Source organism: Monopterus albus, unplaced genomic scaffold (genome assembly GCF_001952655.1).
Source record: "Monopterus albus unplaced genomic scaffold, M_albus_1.0 scaffold155.1, whole genome shotgun sequence".
In the NCBI taxonomy this organism is placed as follows: Eukaryota; Metazoa; Chordata; class Actinopteri; order Synbranchiformes; family Synbranchidae; genus Monopterus; species Monopterus albus.
This window is the reverse complement of record NW_018128035.1, coordinates 35,954-54,969: the sequence shown is the minus strand read 5'-3', so window position 1 is coordinate 54,969 and position 19,016 is coordinate 35,954. Positions and strand designations below refer to the sequence as shown.

Sequence of the window (19,016 nt, the reverse complement as noted above, 5' to 3'; positions counted from 1 at the left end):
CCCAAAACAACTTTTCCTGTTGATCTCCACATAATCTCTTACAGCTCCGTTTGTAAGAATCTTTACTTAATACTTTAACTCATCGCTTCAGCTAGAGAGGCAGCTGTGTCCAACAGCAGACAGATGCTCTACTTCAGAGACTAGAGGATGTTCCCTGTGCTGCTTCCCTTCATTCTTTTGGATCATTACATTTAAATGGACACGTGTCATACATCCATTAGGTTACTTTTACATTCAACACTCTGATATGACAATTAATATCCCCAGAAACAAAACTGAAAAGCAAAAAGCTGAGGCCAAAGCTAATCAACATACCTGTGCCAGTGTGTTTACCTGGATGTCGTATTCACAATAAATACCCAAACGGACACAGCTCAGTACCAACAGGACGTTGTAGACACACTGGTGTTAGTTTAGAATAAATATCAGCTTCTGCTTTGTGTGTTTTAGAGTTCAAAGCCCTGAAGAGTTACTCCAGAAACCGCTACGGCCGTGCCGTATCCACGGCCAACGGTTTCCCTGGTAACCACAGCCTGGAGGTTACCACGGTAACTGACCAGTCTGAGGATGAGTTCAGCGGGATGGGAGGTGTTCCGAGTGTCATGCCCCCACCCAACTCCATCAAGGTCACACACAGGTGAGTTAGGTGTGTGTGCATAGATGAGCTGACCGCCAATCATCACCACGGCTGCCATGTTGGTACAAGGAGGCGCCACCCCCAAATGCATGTATGTGTATGAACTGTCTGTGCTCAGAGCTCACCGAACATTTCAACAGTTTGTTACAAATGTAGAAATGTATTTATGATACAGGAAACGCTAAGATAAAAATGTGGATCACTTGGTGTTTTGCAGAGAGTGACAGTGATATTTTTAATATTTAAATCTGAGCTTGTTCCTTTATCTTACTGCATTGTTATGATATCATTTTGGAAATCCAGAGAAAGGTAATTTAAGAAGGATGTGTGTATCTGGTACAGTGTCTACGTTAACCTAGAGTCAGGATAGTCAGTCATGTTGAAAAGAAAATCAAGGGTCACATTTTGGGGATGTATGAGTGGGGTCATAACAGCTTATCGGCACAGCTGGAGCTACCAGCTGTGGAACTAAACAAACAAAACAAAACAAAGTGTGGATTCTGCTCCTGAAATGAAATGTCACTGCTGTTCAGGTGAAAGTGAAGCTTTCATTGAGGCCTGGAGTTCTCACATATCTCTGTCCTCACTTGTTCTCCTGCAGATGTTCCATTCTGTCCAACGCCACAGTGAAGTGTGATACAGGAGTGTATCAGTCGCTGCAGGCCTGGAAGGACCACAAGCTGCACATTGACCACGAGGTACCGCCGATGGCGACCAGCTGAGCACCTCGGCCTCTGGCTTAGTCGTGTTTCAAACTTTTCTCTTCCTCTCAGATTGAGACGCTGCAGACGAAGATAAAGAACCTGAGGGAGGTCAGAGGTCACCTGAAGAAGGCCCGCCCCCTGGATTGTGACTGTAACAAGTACCTGTAAGTACTGTAACACCGTGTGACACCTGAGAGCCAGAAGAATGTTCATGTTTGGTGCCACGCCTGCTGTGATGTGTGTTTTTCAGGTATAAATCCAAACTGAGCACTAAGCTGAGGTACCGAGGAGACGGCGTGCACCCATTCAGGTGAGCCCACCTGCACTCTGAGCGCACAGTGATGTGACCCTGTGCGTTACGCAGTGGTGCAGTGTTACAGTACTACTTGTACTTGTGTTGAGAAATTCCATGTTGTGATACTTTTATCAGTGATGTGACAGCTGTAGCTACTTTACAGGTTCCAATAAATTTGACTAAATATAACCAAGAAGTCAGAACAGATTTCTGTAGGTGCAGAGGAGAAACAGAACAAACTGTCTCACTTACGCTGGTTAGTCATTTACAACATTCAACAAATAGATTCAAACCTTTGTTCAGCGGGGGAAACTCAAAACTACTCATTACCATTAGATCACCGTTATCAGCTGATGAACACATGAATAAATATGTTCCATTAATACAGTCGACATTATTCTACGAGTTCATCATTCTGCATAAGGAGTACTTCTACTTGTGGCACTTGAACTGTTGCTGACAGAGACTTTATGAAGCTGTTGTTGCTTCTACTGTTTACAGGAAACCCAGCGCTCGTGACAAGAAGGCGTGGCTTCTGAAGGAGCAGAAGAGGAGGAAGAAGATGAGGAAGATGATCAAGAGGATCAAAAACAACGACACCTGTTCGATGCCCGGTCTCACCTGCTTCACACACAACAACCAGCACTGGCAGAGTGCGCCCTACTGGACATGTATGACACACACACACACACACAGATCTACATGTCAAGACAAAGGTTAATATTTTTGATATTTTTAATATGCTGGTTTTCCTGAGATGCAGTTCCCGTCTCAGGCCTCAGTGCTCAGCTCCGATCTGTGTGTCAAGGCCATGTACCTGGCTCCGGTGTGAACACCGCTGAGCTCCTAAACTACCACACACACACAGATGTAATTGAAATGTGAGCCACGTACGCACAGGAACAACAACCAGGTGGTGTGTGTGATGGTCAAATGGCCCAGTTTCCTCCCAAACCACTGGGTTACGACATGTTCCTCCCAGTTTGTCCTGATCAGAAGCTTCTCCATGAACGTCCACCACATGTGAAACCTGGTCTGGTCCTGGTCTCTCCACTGACCCCGTCACTGTCGTCGCTCTCCTCCATGTTTATTGTTACCGGTCTGTGAGGGGCTGACGCTAAATGATGACGACAGGTCGTATGTGCAGAGGAGGAGACGTTAAAACGACCACATGGATTCTGATATGACTGTTCTGATGGTGCTCACACAGTCAGAGGTCAGAGAGGAATCGGGTCTAGGAGCACATACACAGGTGGCCCAGACCTGGTCTGAGGACATCTGGTCTGTTCATACTGATGTGGACACACCAGGTCTGAGATGTGGACGCAGCCAAAGAGTGTGTGTGTGTGTGTGTGTGTGTTGCAGTGGGTCCCTTCTGCGCCTGCACCAGTGCCAACAACAACACATACTGGTGTATGAGGACAATCAATGAGACCCACAACTTCCTGTTCTGTGAGTTTGCCACTGGCTTCCTGGAGTACTTCGACCTCAACACAGACCCATACCAGGTACACACACACACACACACACACACACACACACACACACACACACACACACACTCAAGCCTTCGAAGCTGTTTCAAATTCAAGCCCACAGAGAAGGTGTTTTACATTTGAACATAACATTTCTGCAGTTAGAAGCTCATTGAAACGTCACTTTGAGCTTTTTGACACTTCAGGGACTCTCACAGGTTTCTGAGCCACGTCATCAACGAGATGTGTGCACAGCTTTGGTGTAGAAAACAGCCCGAAATGTTTGCGCTTCTGTACAGGTAGTTGTCCTATGACCGGTCAGGGGACACATTTGTCCTCAGGCACCTGATGACTTACTCACTGACAGTAGTTTATTTGTTATAATTATATTTGGTCAAAGGTCAAAGTGTTTATTTGTCATATGCACAGTTAGGAAACGTGTTTCCCTCTACAATGAAATTCTTACTTTGCCGTCCACATGAATGCCACAAAATACAAATGAAATATAAAGTAGATAAATAAGTAACACAAAATCTAAGACACTTTAAGCAGCAAATGCAGCAGTACAATAAAAATATATAAGAATATAATAGAGAATGTTTGCTGCATGGGAGCAGCATGTGCAGCAGTCAACAGTCAATGTGCAAACTGAGAATGTAAACAGTACATCACGTATTTCCTGGTAATAAACTCCTCAGCTGTTTAGGAGTCTCCTGCGGTGGTAAATGCTCTGCAGAGAGGGCAGTGGAGTCCTGGTGATCTTCTCCACAGTCTTTACCACTCTCTGCAGGCGCTTGTGGTCCATAGCAGTAGTGCTGCCATTCCAGACAGTGATGCAGCTGGTCAAGATGCTCTCAATGATGCAGCTGTAGAAGTTCAGTCTGCTCGCTCGTGCCTGGTGCTCCGGGGGCTCCCCGAGGGCGATGGTGGCTTTCCTCGCCATTGTTGTGATTGTCGCCGGAGCGAACAATGAGTTGTAGCTTCGGTGGTATGAAACCAGTAAATTCCCAGTGGCTTTGTGAGTTGGCGATACCCAGCAATGCCTGTCTGTTGTATGTAAGCAGTACATGACATTTGTGCACTGCAGGAAAAGCAAAAAACAAAGAAAAAACCGGCATTCAAGAGTGGAACGCACAAACACGTTCGCCTCGGTGGGCGCCATGTTGTTGCATGTTGAACTTTAGGATGATGATGTCTTTGTGGGAGGCAACACAGTCGTGGGTGAACAGGGTGTAGAGGATGGGACTGAGGACACATCCCTGTGGGGTGCCAGTGTTTGTAACAATGCTGTGGACATAAAACACCTACTGTGTTTTACATGAGACCTTTCTTATGTTGGCATTGTGTTAGCTCTGTAGGTCACTGCTGACAGTCTGATTTAGATTGTAACACATGTCTGTCTGTCTGCCTCTGTCTCTCTGTCTGCAGCTGATGAACGCTGTCAGCACTTTAGATCGGACAGTCCTCAACCAGCTTCACGTTCAGCTGATGGAGCTCAGAGGCTGCCGGGGACATAAGCAGTGTAATCCTCGCACACGCTCAGTGGACCTGGGTACGACGTGCACACAGTGACACTCTGTCAACCTAAAAGCCTGTTTGTCCCCTGTTTGGTTTTCAACAGTTCAGAAACAAAGATTAATTAGCAGTTTTACAGCTGCTTCAGAAATATTCAGACCACATCACTTCAATTTTAAATGTGTGAAATTGTCATTTTTGTCTATAAACCTACACTCAACAACCCAGGATGACAAAGGGAAAACATGTTTTTGCAGTGTTATTAGAACAAAACTTAAACTCTCTCTGGGGCTCCAGACTGAGGAATCTGGGCAAGAAGGGCCTCGTTCTGGGGGAGACCAACAACCCAGTGGCCCCTCTGACAGAGCTTTAGATGTCCTCTGCAGAGATGGAGAAGCTGCTAGGAGGTTTTCACTTTGCACCTATGACTTTCTGGGTGTAGATGGACAAAAATGTCAGTTTTATCTAAAGTTAAAGTGTGCACAAAGATACGGGATGTGAATGCTTTCTGAAGATGCATACCTCAAACCTGGTGTTATTGAAGGGGAGTTACCACACTGTGGGTGTCCTTCGTCAGATCACGAAGTTGGAAAATGATCATGTGATGAAGTGGAGCAATGAGCAAATACTAATCACACATGGCCTGTGCTCACTGACTTTTTTTTTCAGCAGGAGGGCGGGAACACGGCAGCTTCGATGACTACAGGTACGCACACTCCCATACATGTTTGTGCTTTCTGTCTTTGTGAGGACACTCTTTGAGACAGTGTTTTCACTAGCCCCTATCCTACGGAAGCCAGATGGGTCATAACTTGTCTGCTTTTTCCCGTCATTGTGTCTTTATACTGGTTTTAATATCAGCAGGCCGGGCTCACAGACTGGGGCCTGTTTGGCTGTCTGCTGTTTATTCCTCACTGTGTTTATGAACCACAAGTGGTCGTTTGTTTACACCAGTGAACTTTGGAAAAGGTGTCGAAATAAGCAATATTAGAGTAGTTTTCTTTTCCCATACTGACACAAAGGATTGTGGGATATGGGCGAGGTGTGATGAAATTATAAAGTTGATTAAAAAAGGGAAACACTATTTTCTCACATTACAGAGCAGCATTCAAACACGCTGAGTGAAGTTTCCAAAAATCTTTATAAACGGCCTGGCAACAGCGAAATGAGTGTAAAACACAGGACAGCAGGAAAAGCAAACGGTCACCAATCGGCTTCTGATGCTTAACATTAACCACTACAGCTACAACATGTCCTCACAACACTGCTATAAAGCTGGTCCTCACAAAGCTAGACATACAGACACATGCATGCACATGCTGTTTTCCTGCTCTGGATGCTACACGGTCTCCGGGTGTGTGTGTGTGTAACACGGTGTGTGTTTGTTGCATCAGGGTGTTTGAGAGGAGGAGGTGGCCACGAGTCAAGAAGCCTTCATCTTCTCGGACCCTGTGAGTCTTCATCCTCGTCCTGCTCTTTGTCGATGTGCAGCCTGCATGCTGCTTTCTGTCTGTCTCACCTGTCTACAGTACAGTACTGAGTCCTTCTCCATGCTGGCAAGTCAACTGGAACTAGTTATTTACATCTTATTTATTGTACTTTTTTAACGATTAGGCCTCAGGTTAAACCTGGGTTTGATATTTAGGCTCAAAATGAGCCTGAACAGCCTTAAATGAAGCCAGTATCTGCTCGTATCACTTTAGATCAGCAGGCCTTTAGTTGGTCTGTTACTCTTCCTCCAACACAGATTATGTAAAGAAATGGTCTCTGGTTTATTGGTTGTTAGTAAAACTTCATTTTACTTATGTTACATGTCACCTTCTTTTTAGCTCCTTATGTTCTTCACTCTCAAATTACTTTTATTTCCATCAGTTGTGTGTGAACTTGTTTCAGCCTGAGGGAAAAAGCTAAATCATAGGAGAACGATAACACATTTGTGTAGCCGATGTTTGGAGGATGATTTAGATGGTCAACTGAGTCCTGTAGATAGCAACACAAAGATATTTGACCGACAGTCATGTTAACATTACATGCACAGCACTTCCTGTTCCCGACCTGTTCGTAAATGTCGGCGTGCTGCTGCATGTTCCTCGTGTGTCTCAGCTGGTTTTGTCTTCTTGTCTAACTCTGTGGATTGTGGATGAGTTTAGTTCATTAACCTGTTTATGTACGATGCTTCTTATTAACAGCAGTGCAACAGCTCAAGCATTTAAATCAATGTCTGAACAGGTTTGTGACTCCACACATCACTGACTGAGACTCTGCATTAAGACACCGTTACTTCATGTCTGTTTGTCCATCTTTCATTATCGTTTAGTTTTTGTTTGTTGACGAAAAATGTCAAACTTTTCATCATTGTTCTCTTTTATTTAGTCTTATTTATGTTGTGAATTTGCACTGATACAAATAAAGTTTGATTGATTGTGTGTGTTTGTGCAGCGGTCCAATCTGGGATGGCTGGAAGGGCTAAGCATACTGATTGGTCGGAGCGGGCTCCTGGCTCCGCCCACAGGACCCTGAAGGAGCAGGGCGTGGTCGTCGATGGTCACAGCAGCATCTATTGGCAATCATGCCTTCATTTCACCGGTCAGCCAATCAGCTTCTGCCATCTGTGGCATCGCTAGGCCCTCCCACCCTGTTGCTCGGGGATGAAACGTCCAACACACCTCTTCATCAGGTGCTCCTCCTCCTTGCCTCTCCTCTGAGGAGCTGCGGGGAGGAGGAGGTGGAGGAAGAGAGTATTCCTGACATTTAATAGCAGTATCGCCAGATAAAACTATGGTGGCCCAGAGAGCTCAGCACACAGCAGCTTAAGAAGCGAAGCAGAGTACAAACACAGGAGAGAAAACAGCCAAACAGAGAAACAGGCTGCAGATACAGAAACCTGGAGATGGGCAGATGATCCTGAAGCTCTGGTGCTGGCTTCACTCCTGTGAAGTCCCAGTTTGACCACACTGTGTTGGAGCTTGTGTCAAATAAAGGAAACCATGTGGCTGATGAGGCCTGAGGCTTCACACGTCTTGCAGCTAAATTATGTTGATTACTAGAATAAGAGGTGGTAAACTAAAGACATTAGAGGTGTGTGCATGTCACCAGGGGTCATGTGCATGTCACCAGGGGTCATGTGCATCTACCATATATTACATACTGCTAGAGAGAATCACAGAGAAAGTAGGAAGAGATTTCCACCTGCTGCCAAGTGATAATGTGAAGTAACTAATACAACTATGACTAATAAATTACAAATCATGTTTCAGAGCAACAAAAATATTCTGTGTATCAGCTTTCTGGACCCTGTGCTGTACATGTTCGTTGTTTTGCCGTCACTTGCACAGTAACACCTACAGTTAGTGAAGCATGAGATTAAATAATAACGTGAAGCTTCTGGGCTATTGCCACATATGAGATTCAAATGAAGAAAACCTGGATGTGGAGGTGCTTCGATCTCGACTGCTATGAGAAGTTGCTGTGCTCATCTTAGCTGAAGCTCAACGCTTCATTGGGTTTTGTGCAGCTGTCACCACAGAGAACAGAACCACTGATACACAAACGTGCCACAGATACAGAAAACACAAGCCGACAGGCCGCAGAGACGCTGCTTGTTCACAACTGATCTCTGAATCGTGCCATCACAGTGTGTAGAAAACATGCTAGCTCGCTTCGACATCATGAGTCACCATGGCAACAACAAGCTGTCCCCTGGAAACTCTTCAGTTGTCGTCTGTACTGTTTATATATGATTGTGTTTTGTCACTTTGCAGCATCATTGTGAAAGTGTTGTCAGTTTGGTGAAGATGTTTTGTGATTCCCTTGTATTTTGCATGTGTTTTCCTACACCGCACTGTGTCGAGCTCTCAGAGCCACCGTAGAAATCAAAACAACAAACTCAGAACAAAAACCCCAGCCTGCCTCATCTCTGCGGTGTCCTCCTCCTCCTCCTCCTCCTCCTCCTCCTCCTCTTCAGTGACCTCCCAGCGGCCATATTTGTTTCCATGTTCATATTAAAGGACCCGTTCTCCTTTTTTGTTGTTACTAAACTCAGACTGAGACAAAAGCAAACACTGTGACATCACTGCTGATGAAAACGTGGTCATCTCCCAGTCTTTTTTTCTTCCACTAACTTGAGAGTTGGTTACCATGGTGACAGACCAACGACAGAGCTACAGTTGTACTAACCTGCTGATTGACTACAGTACCCATGATGCAACACGGCACCCCTGAAGGGAATGACAACAGGATCATGTCGGAGTAAAAATCAAAGAGCACAAACAGCAGAAAGAAAAGATGTACAACTGGTGGAGCCTCTCATGAGCCAATAAAAAGAGGACTAGATGATGATGTCACACCCTCCAGAACTTGTTTTGTGATTAAACATTAAGGAAATGTAAAGTTAAATTCATCACCCAGAGAAACTAGGCACAGAGTTCTGGTTTTATGTCATCACTTTTTTATTTTTAAATTGTGTCCACTGTCAGCCACCACTGACCGGTGAATTTCCTCCTCTCTGGTTCAGCTGTTTCTGCCTCTCAGCTTTTATTTTATGTCATATTTCAGCCCTGCCATCCATTTTTTCCCTTGCTCAGATTAAACCTCTGGACAGAGATGTCCAGAGTTCACTTTCAACTTAGAACAATGTAAAATAAAACTGTAGAAAACCATGTGTGAATCCAGACACAGGAAGTGACAGTGTGGCACAGATCTTGGCTTTGAGGATCTCTGCCTGTTGTATTTGATCCAACCCTAAATTTAGACTTTTGTGATCTGGTGGATTCTAAACAGGAAGTAAAAAATAAAAACCCAGAAGATCACATTTTTTCAGTGTTAAAACTGTCCCTCAGACACTCTCACACTGTTTAACAATTTTTTTTTTGTGCTACTACATTTCCCACAATACCTTTCACCAGAGAAGGTACATCCACAAAACCCTAAATTATTTGGGAGCGTGTAGGATTTGTAATTTGTGTTGTTTGTGAAACAAAGTGGACAAAATGAGTATATTTAGTGCACACAGTTGTGATTTTAGGGAACACTTTCACTTTTCACACCGACTGTTGTCCATCACACGGGCATATGCCCACACAGCAGGATGTTGTTTGTCACGACATCACTGTGATAATGTTTTATTAGTTTTCATGTGGGTTCTACTGCTGAGTTTGCTTTTGCCCAAAATGTTCTGTGAGACCGTTTTCTGATCTGACGCCTCCCAAAACCATTTTCAGTCATTCACATGATGGTTGACACCTCTATAAATACAGTTGGATTAAATGTTAACACCAGTGAATTTTCTATGTCTTATCTCTATTAACCCAACCCCGTCCAGAGACCAGCAGCCCCTGGTCCAGCTCATCGCTCTGGGCCGTGGACCTCCACTGTTGTCCACCAGCTATTAACCCCCCCAGTGAGCCACACTGCTGCACTGGGGGGGGTTAACTGTAAAATCTTTGCCCTTTTAGTTTAGGCGACTAAAACACCTGGTTTAGATTGTGGTCATAGTTTTAAACAACGCTGATGAAACAGCTGCTCCAGGTTTGTCAAGTGAACCACAAACGCTGTGTGATTTGTGTGGTTCTGTTTCTTGCTTATGTTTCCTCTTCTGTGATTAGTTTCTTTTTGTTCGATTGTTGATTTGAAAGGAAGAAGGCCCCACTCTGATCTGACCCCAAAATCTGACACGTATTATTGTTTCAGACAATGATTCCATGCTGGAATGGGATTTGACTCCCATTCCCATTCCAAATCCCATTCCATGCTGGAATGGGATTTGACAGCAGGAAACACACACCATCAAACTTTGAGCACAAATGTTTCTTCCAACAGTGTAAAAGTGTTTGAGGTGACGTCTCCGCCGACCAGTCTGCTGTCTCTACAGTCTTTAACCCCGGGTGTGTTTGCTCGGCGGTGCTATTTACTGTCTAACAACTATCTAGGGAAAACCGCCGGGTTATTTGAATGTATTTCTAAATGTCTAGGTGTGTTTTCTAAAGACGCACTAGAGTCGGACCGTTCGGGACCGACTCGCGCATGCACACACGCACACACACGCACACACTGAAGGACAACCTGCTGAGCACTTTGATTGGAGGATGGAGGGATGAATGGACCAATGGAGGGTTCATGGTGAGATGTGACGACACATGATGTAAACATGTCGTGATCAAACACACGTGTACAGTCAGCCACTGCCCTGTGGAGTCACTGGTCAGTTTAGTTGTGAATAAAGTGTTGGTTGCCAAAATGCACCTGTTTGTTTGTTTGTATCTGTTGACTTGGGGACTGTTACAGTTCGGGTGTCTTAGAGTTAATCAGCCATAAATCCCAGTTTAACATACAAGAGGTTGTGTCGACTGGTGCCATTCTTCAGTACTAGGTGTTACTACAAGGACAAATTACAACCAGGACTGCAGGTTGTCAACAGCCCTAAGCTGTCATCCTTTCCTGTGGTTGAGTGAGGTCAGATTAGGGTTAACCTCAGCCTGGTCACTGTAGATGTGGATGACCCCTCATCCTGTCATCCGTCGCCATCCTCTGGAATTAGAGAGACTCTAAGATTAGATCAAGTAACAGGATATTGTGTCTGTGATGTAACTGCAGTTTGTACTGTAGGTGATGTCCATTTGTTAGAGAACTTTTCCATTTTGTGCATTTGTGTGTCACATGCTGTGGTGTTTTGTTGCAGAAGATAAAGAAATCAACAGGCTTTAAGTTGGGTTTTTCTTTTTCTTTACTACACAGAAAGATCCAATCAAAACAGTCTATTGACTACAGTAAAACCCACACATCAATATCCAGATCAAGAAAAGTCAGAATATAGGCCCACGCTATGAAAACTGGAAAACACGAGTCGGAACATGAGTGAGACCACAAGGGGGCAGAAAACACGTAAGAAATACATTATGCGGAGTCAGGTCTTTAGGATTTGTTCACTAAAGGCTCTTCTGTCCAGCCCACGCTGGCCTCATTCGCTCTTTACTTTTGTAGACTTCCTGTTTTCAACTGCACTAATGATAACACAAGTGACTCGGCTCCAGAGGTGGGGGAATCAAGGCGTATCACTTGCTTGACTAACACCGGTAAAAGACTCAATTTGACTTTGACTTGGTATTCATGACTTGAGACTTCACTTAAACCTGAGACAGATGACTCGATGACACTTTTTTAAATTTTAATTTAAATTAAATTTTTTGCATTTTTATAGATATTGAGAAGTTACGTTTTGTTCTTGAAACACAACTGGTTGATTTCTATTGCAATGTGCTCAAACCTGGAAACCTACCAGAATGCGGCGGACCAGCAGAGGGCGGCACAGGTCACAGGGCAGACCGAGATCATGGAGGGGCCAAATCCAAAAATAATCAAATTTGGATTATGTTATCAATGAAGGTAGTAAGAAAAGAAGAGCAGTATGCAAAGTCTGCAGCGCAAAAATCCATCTTCATCCATCACTACATTAGCTACCTTATTGGTTGGCCAGACATTAGCTAGAACACTAACGTTAGGTTTAAGCTGTGAGACTTGTCTTTAAATTGATTCCACATTTTATTGAGAAGAGTTTCTGGCATGCCTTTTTGTTTAATAGCTAAGGTTAGTTTATAGCCTGTATGTCTGAATGTACCGTTAATAATCAGAGGGGGGTAGGGTAAGTTTCAATTAAATATGTGAAATTCCCATAACATTATCAGGTCATCAGAATTTTGTGTGACTTGTGACTTGACTTACAGTAGCGAGTCGACTTGCTTCTCACCACAGTAACATGGGACTTGCTTGAGGCTCCCACCTCTGCTCGGTTCTCTTCGCTCTTGTTCAACAACTCTTCCAGCTCTTAACATTTTCATTCACTGGCTCCTTCAGCTCAAAGAGCCGGGATCCAAAAGTTTAGTGAACAGAAGAGCCAAAGGAGCTGTTCACCAAAACTCCCAGTAGCACTATCCTACAAAATCCTGAAGGAGAATAAGGGCTTTTGCACATTAGGCACAATTGTTTCATACCGTGCTCAAGCGTCATTGCCCCCCACCCCCTCGTTGGTCTGCTTTCACATTAGTAACATCGTTCTGTGCCCCAGCACACTTACATTTGTACACAGTCCGATACAGTAGGTGGCAGTATGCATGATGTTGGTTTGCAGTCCGCCAAGAAGAAGAAGAAAAAGCACCCAGTCGCGTCATCAAGTGGAGGACATTTGTTACTGTGCCATGGGCATGTAAATAATGACAAATACTTCCATAAATCTCAGTTTCTGTGTGTTGTATCCACTTGTCTTTGAATGTTTTCATCAGCCCAAATATCAAGCAAGCACTTGACTTCTTCGTTACTCCACAGATCCTTTCACAGCCATGTTTGTTATCATTTTAACTGACAGAGTCAAATGCTTATGACGTCCTTGTTTGAGCACAGTTGCGTTCACATCCCTCGTGGACCGTACTCAAGTACACATGAACCGGGCTTGAGAGCACCTCTTCAAGTGGACGCCGGCACGGTGCCCAAGTCTGGTACGCTTGTGTTCACATTGATCAGAATGAACCAGACTTTGGGGTCAAGTGCACTCGGACTCGGGCCCAGGTCCCTAATGTGAAACCACCTTTAATCTAAAATGCCCACTGTTGAAAACATTTGTTGCACCTGTTATTATCTCTCCTAGCAACAGCAGCTGAACCTTGTTGACTGGTGAAGCTCATACATGTGTCTCCAAGGAAACGGCAGCGGCTTACATTACTGTGCTAACACACTGCGCAGGTGTGTTAGTCACAGAAGGGGAAGCACTAATCTCAAAATTGGAATTTAGGTAATTTCATGTATTTCAAAACAAAAACAAACCAAAAAAGAAGAAGAAGAAACTATTTTGATGTATCTCCCAGCCATACTTGGTGTTTACCAGGTCTACACTGGCATGTCGGCTACTGCTTTCAGGAAATAGTCACAGCCTGACAAAAGCTCTCGCCTTCTTCCACCGTCTCAGCTTTGATATACTGCAGAAAAAGAACAGCTCGCAATCAAAATGAAACCATTACAACATAAAACTGTGAAAAACTCACTCTGTCCTGTGTGACAAGTGTAGGTAGTGACATGTTTGTCGGTCTGTGCATTCTGTAGCTGTATGCACTCGCTGCTGAGACCAATCAGTACTACAAACCCGTAAGACTCAACTCGACCTGACTCTGCTGCTGATACCAGCTCTAAACGTACCTGCTGCCCCTGACACTTTCTATACAAACCAGTTCACGACATTCAGTGGATGCAGATTCAAGTATCCCCCCAATCACTACCCGATCTGTAGTGCCTTTCCTACACATGTGCAAAGAAACAATTTATGTCTCATTGCCTCACACAATCATCTTGCCCCAACCTTAACCACTCAGGAAGAAGCAGCATTTTGCATGTGCTATGAATAGATCAGGTTTCTGGTACAGATTGGGTAGCAGTACCCCCCATGACTAAACGAACAATCAGAGAAAAGCACACAGCAGTCACACATTAGAAACGTCACACAAACATCAGAAATACACCAAAGGTGTCTGAAGAGGCAGCAGAGCTTCATTCAGCGATCTGCAGACAAACACAAACAGAAGAAACCTTACTTTACAAGAACAGAAAGATACAAGACACTTTCTGTACGCTGCAAGATTATGATGCCAAGTGCGACTCACCACGGCGACCTTGCTGGTCTGGTCGCGAGTTCGAATCCGCAGCTTGTTGACGGTCGTCTCGGCGATGTCGGCTCTCTCCTCAGCGTCATCCAGCTCGTGTTGGATTTTCTTGAAACGAACTGTGCTGCTGCTCACCTGCTCCTCCTGGTGGACCAACAGAGGAACATCAGAAAACTTGGACCCTCAAATCCAACTTCGGCCCGTATCGTTTCACTTTTCAGTGTACTAATATAACGGACTCACAGCATTCTCGGCTTGTCTCTTGTAGCTCTTGACTTTGGCCTGAAGCCTGTCGATCAGCTCCTGCATCCCCAGCAGCGTCTTCCTGTCCTCCTCTGTCTGCAGGACGAGAGAAGAGCAAACGTAAAACCATTGAAACCAGGGCATGGACAGAAGCAGTGGCTGGATGAGATGAGGTGATCACACCTGGTACGTCAGCTCTTTGACTCTCCTCTCATAGCGGCGGATTCCTTTCTGGTACTCCTCGCTCTTCTTCTGTTCCACCATCAGCTCCGTCTGCAGCTCTCTCACCTGTACACACATCTGTCTTATCAGCTCAGCAGTGGTGGATAAAATGAGGCTTTCTCAAGCCCTGAATCAAAATAAAGCAACTAGCCGAGCATAGCGACATCTGTCAAACCCCTGATACTGCATGTGTATGGGTGGAGTAAATCTATGATGCTTTTCTTATTATTTTGTTCAGTAAAGCTTGTTTTATGAAAACACATCACTTTGAAATTGATATAATGATACCCAGATGTTTTGGGGGATTTTGTCGATAAAGATGACGATAGTTTAAGGTGATTAATTCTTAAACTGTACGAGGTCACTCTGGTTAATAGCATATTTGCTTACTAATGATATTATGAAACATATTTCATATACTGATCTACTTTACGCTGAAGCATCCAAGTACAACAATACACAAACCAGTGTTTCCCACAGAATTAGTCCACTTGTTTTTTTGATTGTTTTTGTAGAGTGAGTGCCAGCTGGCACATTATGAAGATATTATCCTAAACAATATATATCTCACACTCCTACTCACCACGTGTGTGTAAATTGGTTTTCTAAATACACATGAAATTGTTTGAAGTTGACTTTTAAAAAAATATGATTAAATATTTCCCCAAAGCACAGTTTTGATTTATGATTTTATAATTTTATAACAGTTTCATTATTGGTTATTACTTTATACCAGTTCTTATTATTTAACATGAGTTAACTAGTTGTGTAGTTCACTCACAGTTCTGTGAGTGGCACCCTAAACCTGTACTCGACCCTGTGACTCACTGCTCACTACATGTGGTTTCCTGTCCTGCAGTTCTCACTCGGTTCCACTTACTCTGGTCTCCAGTTTGTGAAGATGTTTCTTTCCCCCCTTCAGCGCCATCTGCTCCGTCTCATCCAGTTTGACCTGCAGCTCTGTTGGAGACACACTGACGCCATTAACATCAACCTGCAGCAGCACTACTCTCCAGGAACAGCAGGTGAACTCATTCATTAACCACCTTCATGGCTTTAATGGTGGCGTCTGTTTTTGTACCTTTCACCGTAGACTCCATGTTCTTCTTCATTCTCTCCAGCATGGTGCTGCTGTCCTGCTCCTTTTTCAGCTCCTCTGCCATCAGAGCTGCCTGGAGAAACACAGATGTGCACAGGTTTCAGGTACGTTCATTTAAAAAAAGGGAACGCTACGGCAGTTAGGCGACTCTCAGACAAAAAGGAGAAGGGAAAAGGTTAAAAATACAGGCAAACCAAACAAAACACAACAACAGCAGCTGGAGCCCAGGGTTCGTTTCAGTCGGACAGGGTTCAGGTGTCAGGACTCACATCAGTGATGGCCTTCTTGGCTTTGTCCTTCGCACTGCAGCTTTCCTGCGTCGCCTCGTCCATTTCTTCTGACAGCTGGGACACATCGACCTCCAGCTTCTTCTTGTGATTCACTAGTGCTGCGTTCTACAGATGGGAAATCAACCAGGTCATACATCAATCAATCACCAAGTAAAACAATCATTCAATTCATTAATCAGTCAGTCAGTCCAGCAAACAGATCACTGTGTTAGTCAGTAGGGCAGTTAATCAGTCCATCACTCACTCAGTAAAACACCTGAGCAGTCAACCAGTAAATCACTCAATCAATCATTTAGTTCAGTAATCAATATTAAGTCCATTAATCTATCGAAGCCAACAGTCAGTTACTCACTGACTGGCTGAGACTGATAATTAGTCAGAGAACTGATCCCATTAATCAGTGAGGCTGTCGATCATTAAATGAATCAGTCAGCAGGTCACTCAGACGGTCCATCATTTAGGCAACTGTTCCATTAATCACTTCACCAATCAGTCAGTGAATCAGCTGATCACTGAAGCAGACCATCATCAATCAATCATTCAGTGGTATTTGATGTTACTCTGACAGTCTATCAGTCAATCAATCGAGTCATCAATTATTCACTTAGTCCATGAATCAGTGACTTGGTCAGTGAATCAACTGGTCACTCAATAGGTCAGTCAGTCATCAGTCATTCAGCGATTTCCCCAGCTCGTCGCCCCCGCTCTGTGGTCGTACCTGTGTGGAGAGTAGGTTGACTCTCTCCGCCACCTCCACCAGCTCGTGTTCAGCCACCTTGCGGGCACGGTCGGTTTGTTCCAGGATCCCACGCAGCTCCTCCTGTTCAGCCGTCATCAGAGAACAGCGTCGCTCCAACAGTGCAATCTGCTCTTTAAGCTGATTGGTCAACTGCAGCTTATCATCCAGCTCCATCTGTAGCTCTTTATCCTGGGACACAGGACATGGTTTGTTTTCAACATATCCCCACTAGTGATGCTACGTTTGCCAATGATCCTGTTCTATTCAGCAGCTCCTTGGTAGGAACAAAGGGATCTGAGTCCTACTAGAGAGTGAACAACGAGAGGTAGCAGTGCCAGTGTGCAGATAAGCCCCGCCCTCAATCAAACACACAGACACAGACTTGAAACTGGACGCGTTTTAGCAGCTACACCAGCAACATGGTTTAAACTATGGGGAAAAAGGGAACGATGAGCCGTTATTTTGAATGGCTCTATAAAAGGATTGGAGCCATTGGTGTGAGCCTGCCCTCCATGGGGGACCTGTACACCTCACGGGTCAAAAGGAGGGTGGAGAGGATCACTGCAGACCCCTCACACCCTGGACACAATCTGTTTGAACTCCTCCTCTCTGGACGGCGTTACAGGTCACTGTGCCCTAAGACAACCAGGGACAGGGACAGTTTCTTCCCCCAGGCTGTCGCTCTGATGAACACTTAACCAACGACAGTATGACTGGACAATAACCCTCAGTGCAATACCTTTAAATATACCTCATACAGATCATACAGACTTGTACAGGTCTCTAGTTCTTAAGTACTCTGTTTTATCCCTATTTATCTCATTTCAATGAACATTCCTTTGTTGTCTGCATTGTTTACTGTCTGTTTACACTGCTTACTCTGCATTGTTTGCACTGTTTGTCGATGTTAATACTGCTATTTTGTTATATTACACAGCCTTATGCTGGTTTACTGTTTGTACATTGAGAGCCGATGTACCTGAGTCAAATTCCTCGTGTGTCCATCACACAAGATGAGGCTCTTTTCAAAGTGCCACTATTCCCATCACTAGCCCCCACCCCAAACACCTTTGTTAAGCTGATGTTTGTGCCCACTTTGCACTGTGATTGGTCAGATGTGCACAGGTTTGAATCTCTCTCAGCTTTCATTTTCCATTCCTCACACAACTTCAGTCACTTTTCATGTGAACAGTTGAGCGCATCACTTTGGGTGCATCCCAGTTCCCTTATTTGATCGTTCTCGCTCCTTGATCCTTGCTCCACCCAGAAGTCATTTTGTTTCACCATCTTGAAGGACATCTGAAAGCTCTTATTCCTGCTCTGAGGAGCATGCAAGTGGGGGAAATAAGAATGCATATATAAGACTTGGGATGCACCCTATGAGTGTCTTCAAGGGGAGACTGTTTGAAAATAAATGTGCACCATTGTGCAAGTTTGTGCAGTTTATCACATTGAGGCTACAAGGTGTGATAATCAGCTGCAGACGTCTTTGTCTACCTCCATACACTTCACTGCCCCATTTGAAAACAGGAATTCAATGATCCGAGTGCATGATTCCTGAAATTCCCATGACGCTCTGGAGGCATCAAGCAGGACAGCCTATGAATATCAGGAACCTTCAGTGTTTGAGTATCATCCGGTGTTTCCTCACTCATTGCCACCCTGACACTGCATTTATTGTCCTAATAGATTAGTTTGGGTCCTATGTAAAAATGTAAAAGTAAAAATTCTACCATATTTATGTGTTTTTTAGACGCTTCTAAAGCTTTTGATCGAGTGAATAAGCTATTCCAGAAACTGTGTGACGCTCAAGTGCCTAAATATATTGTAAGACGCTTGTCATATTGCTATGCCCACCAGACTGTGTGTCAGATGGGGTAACTGTATATCTGCACCCTTTCAGACCTGTAACGGGGTAAGACAAGGTAGTCTGTTGTCCCAGATTTTGTTTCATTTTTATATGAATGGTCTCTCTAAGGAGCTAAATATGTGTGGAACAGGATGTATGGTTGGAGGTATAATAGTGAATCAATGTATACAGATGATCTGGTGATCTTTAGTCCCAGCTCAGCAGGTCTCCAGCAACTCTTGAACGTCTGTTCTCTGTTTGGAAAGCTTCACGATGTCAAGTACAATTCTGATAAAAGTGTTATGAT

General features: G+C 44.3%; 2 protein-coding genes across 2 annotated transcripts in view; one reads left to right on the top strand and one right to left on the bottom strand.

The window, feature by feature from the left end:
• Positions 1-10,865, top strand: part of LOC109968606 (extracellular sulfatase Sulf-2-like) — a 54,526-nt gene extending 43,661 nt beyond the window's left edge. The window contains exons 15-24 of the mRNA XM_020614986.1: positions 451-637; positions 1,239-1,335; positions 1,411-1,505; positions 1,592-1,651; positions 2,138-2,307; positions 3,002-3,144; positions 4,540-4,663; positions 5,299-5,332; positions 6,021-6,077; positions 7,066-10,865. Of these exons, the coding sequence (XP_020470642.1) occupies positions 451-637; positions 1,239-1,335; positions 1,411-1,505; positions 1,592-1,651; positions 2,138-2,307; positions 3,002-3,144; positions 4,540-4,663; positions 5,299-5,332; positions 6,021-6,077; positions 7,066-7,096 (998 nt within the window). The 3' untranslated portion in view covers positions 7,097-10,865. The remainder of the gene's footprint in view (positions 1-450; positions 638-1,238; positions 1,336-1,410; positions 1,506-1,591; positions 1,652-2,137; positions 2,308-3,001; positions 3,145-4,539; positions 4,664-5,298; positions 5,333-6,020; positions 6,078-7,065) is intronic.
• A 473-nt stretch (positions 10,866-11,338) lies between these two features.
• LOC109968607 (myosin-7B-like) overlaps positions 11,339-19,016 on the bottom strand; it is a 34,732-nt gene continuing 27,054 nt past the window's right edge. Inside the window, exons 39-46 of the mRNA XM_020614987.1 lie at positions 16,840-17,049; positions 16,101-16,226; positions 15,814-15,904; positions 15,613-15,692; positions 14,694-14,798; positions 14,511-14,606; positions 14,268-14,411; positions 11,339-14,166 (exon numbers count right to left, since the gene is read on the bottom strand). Coding sequence (XP_020470643.1) covers positions 14,155-14,166; positions 14,268-14,411; positions 14,511-14,606; positions 14,694-14,798; positions 15,613-15,692; positions 15,814-15,904; positions 16,101-16,226; positions 16,840-17,049 — 864 coding nt within the window. The 3' untranslated portion in view covers positions 11,339-14,154. The remainder of the gene's footprint in view (positions 14,167-14,267; positions 14,412-14,510; positions 14,607-14,693; positions 14,799-15,612; positions 15,693-15,813; positions 15,905-16,100; positions 16,227-16,839; positions 17,050-19,016) is intronic.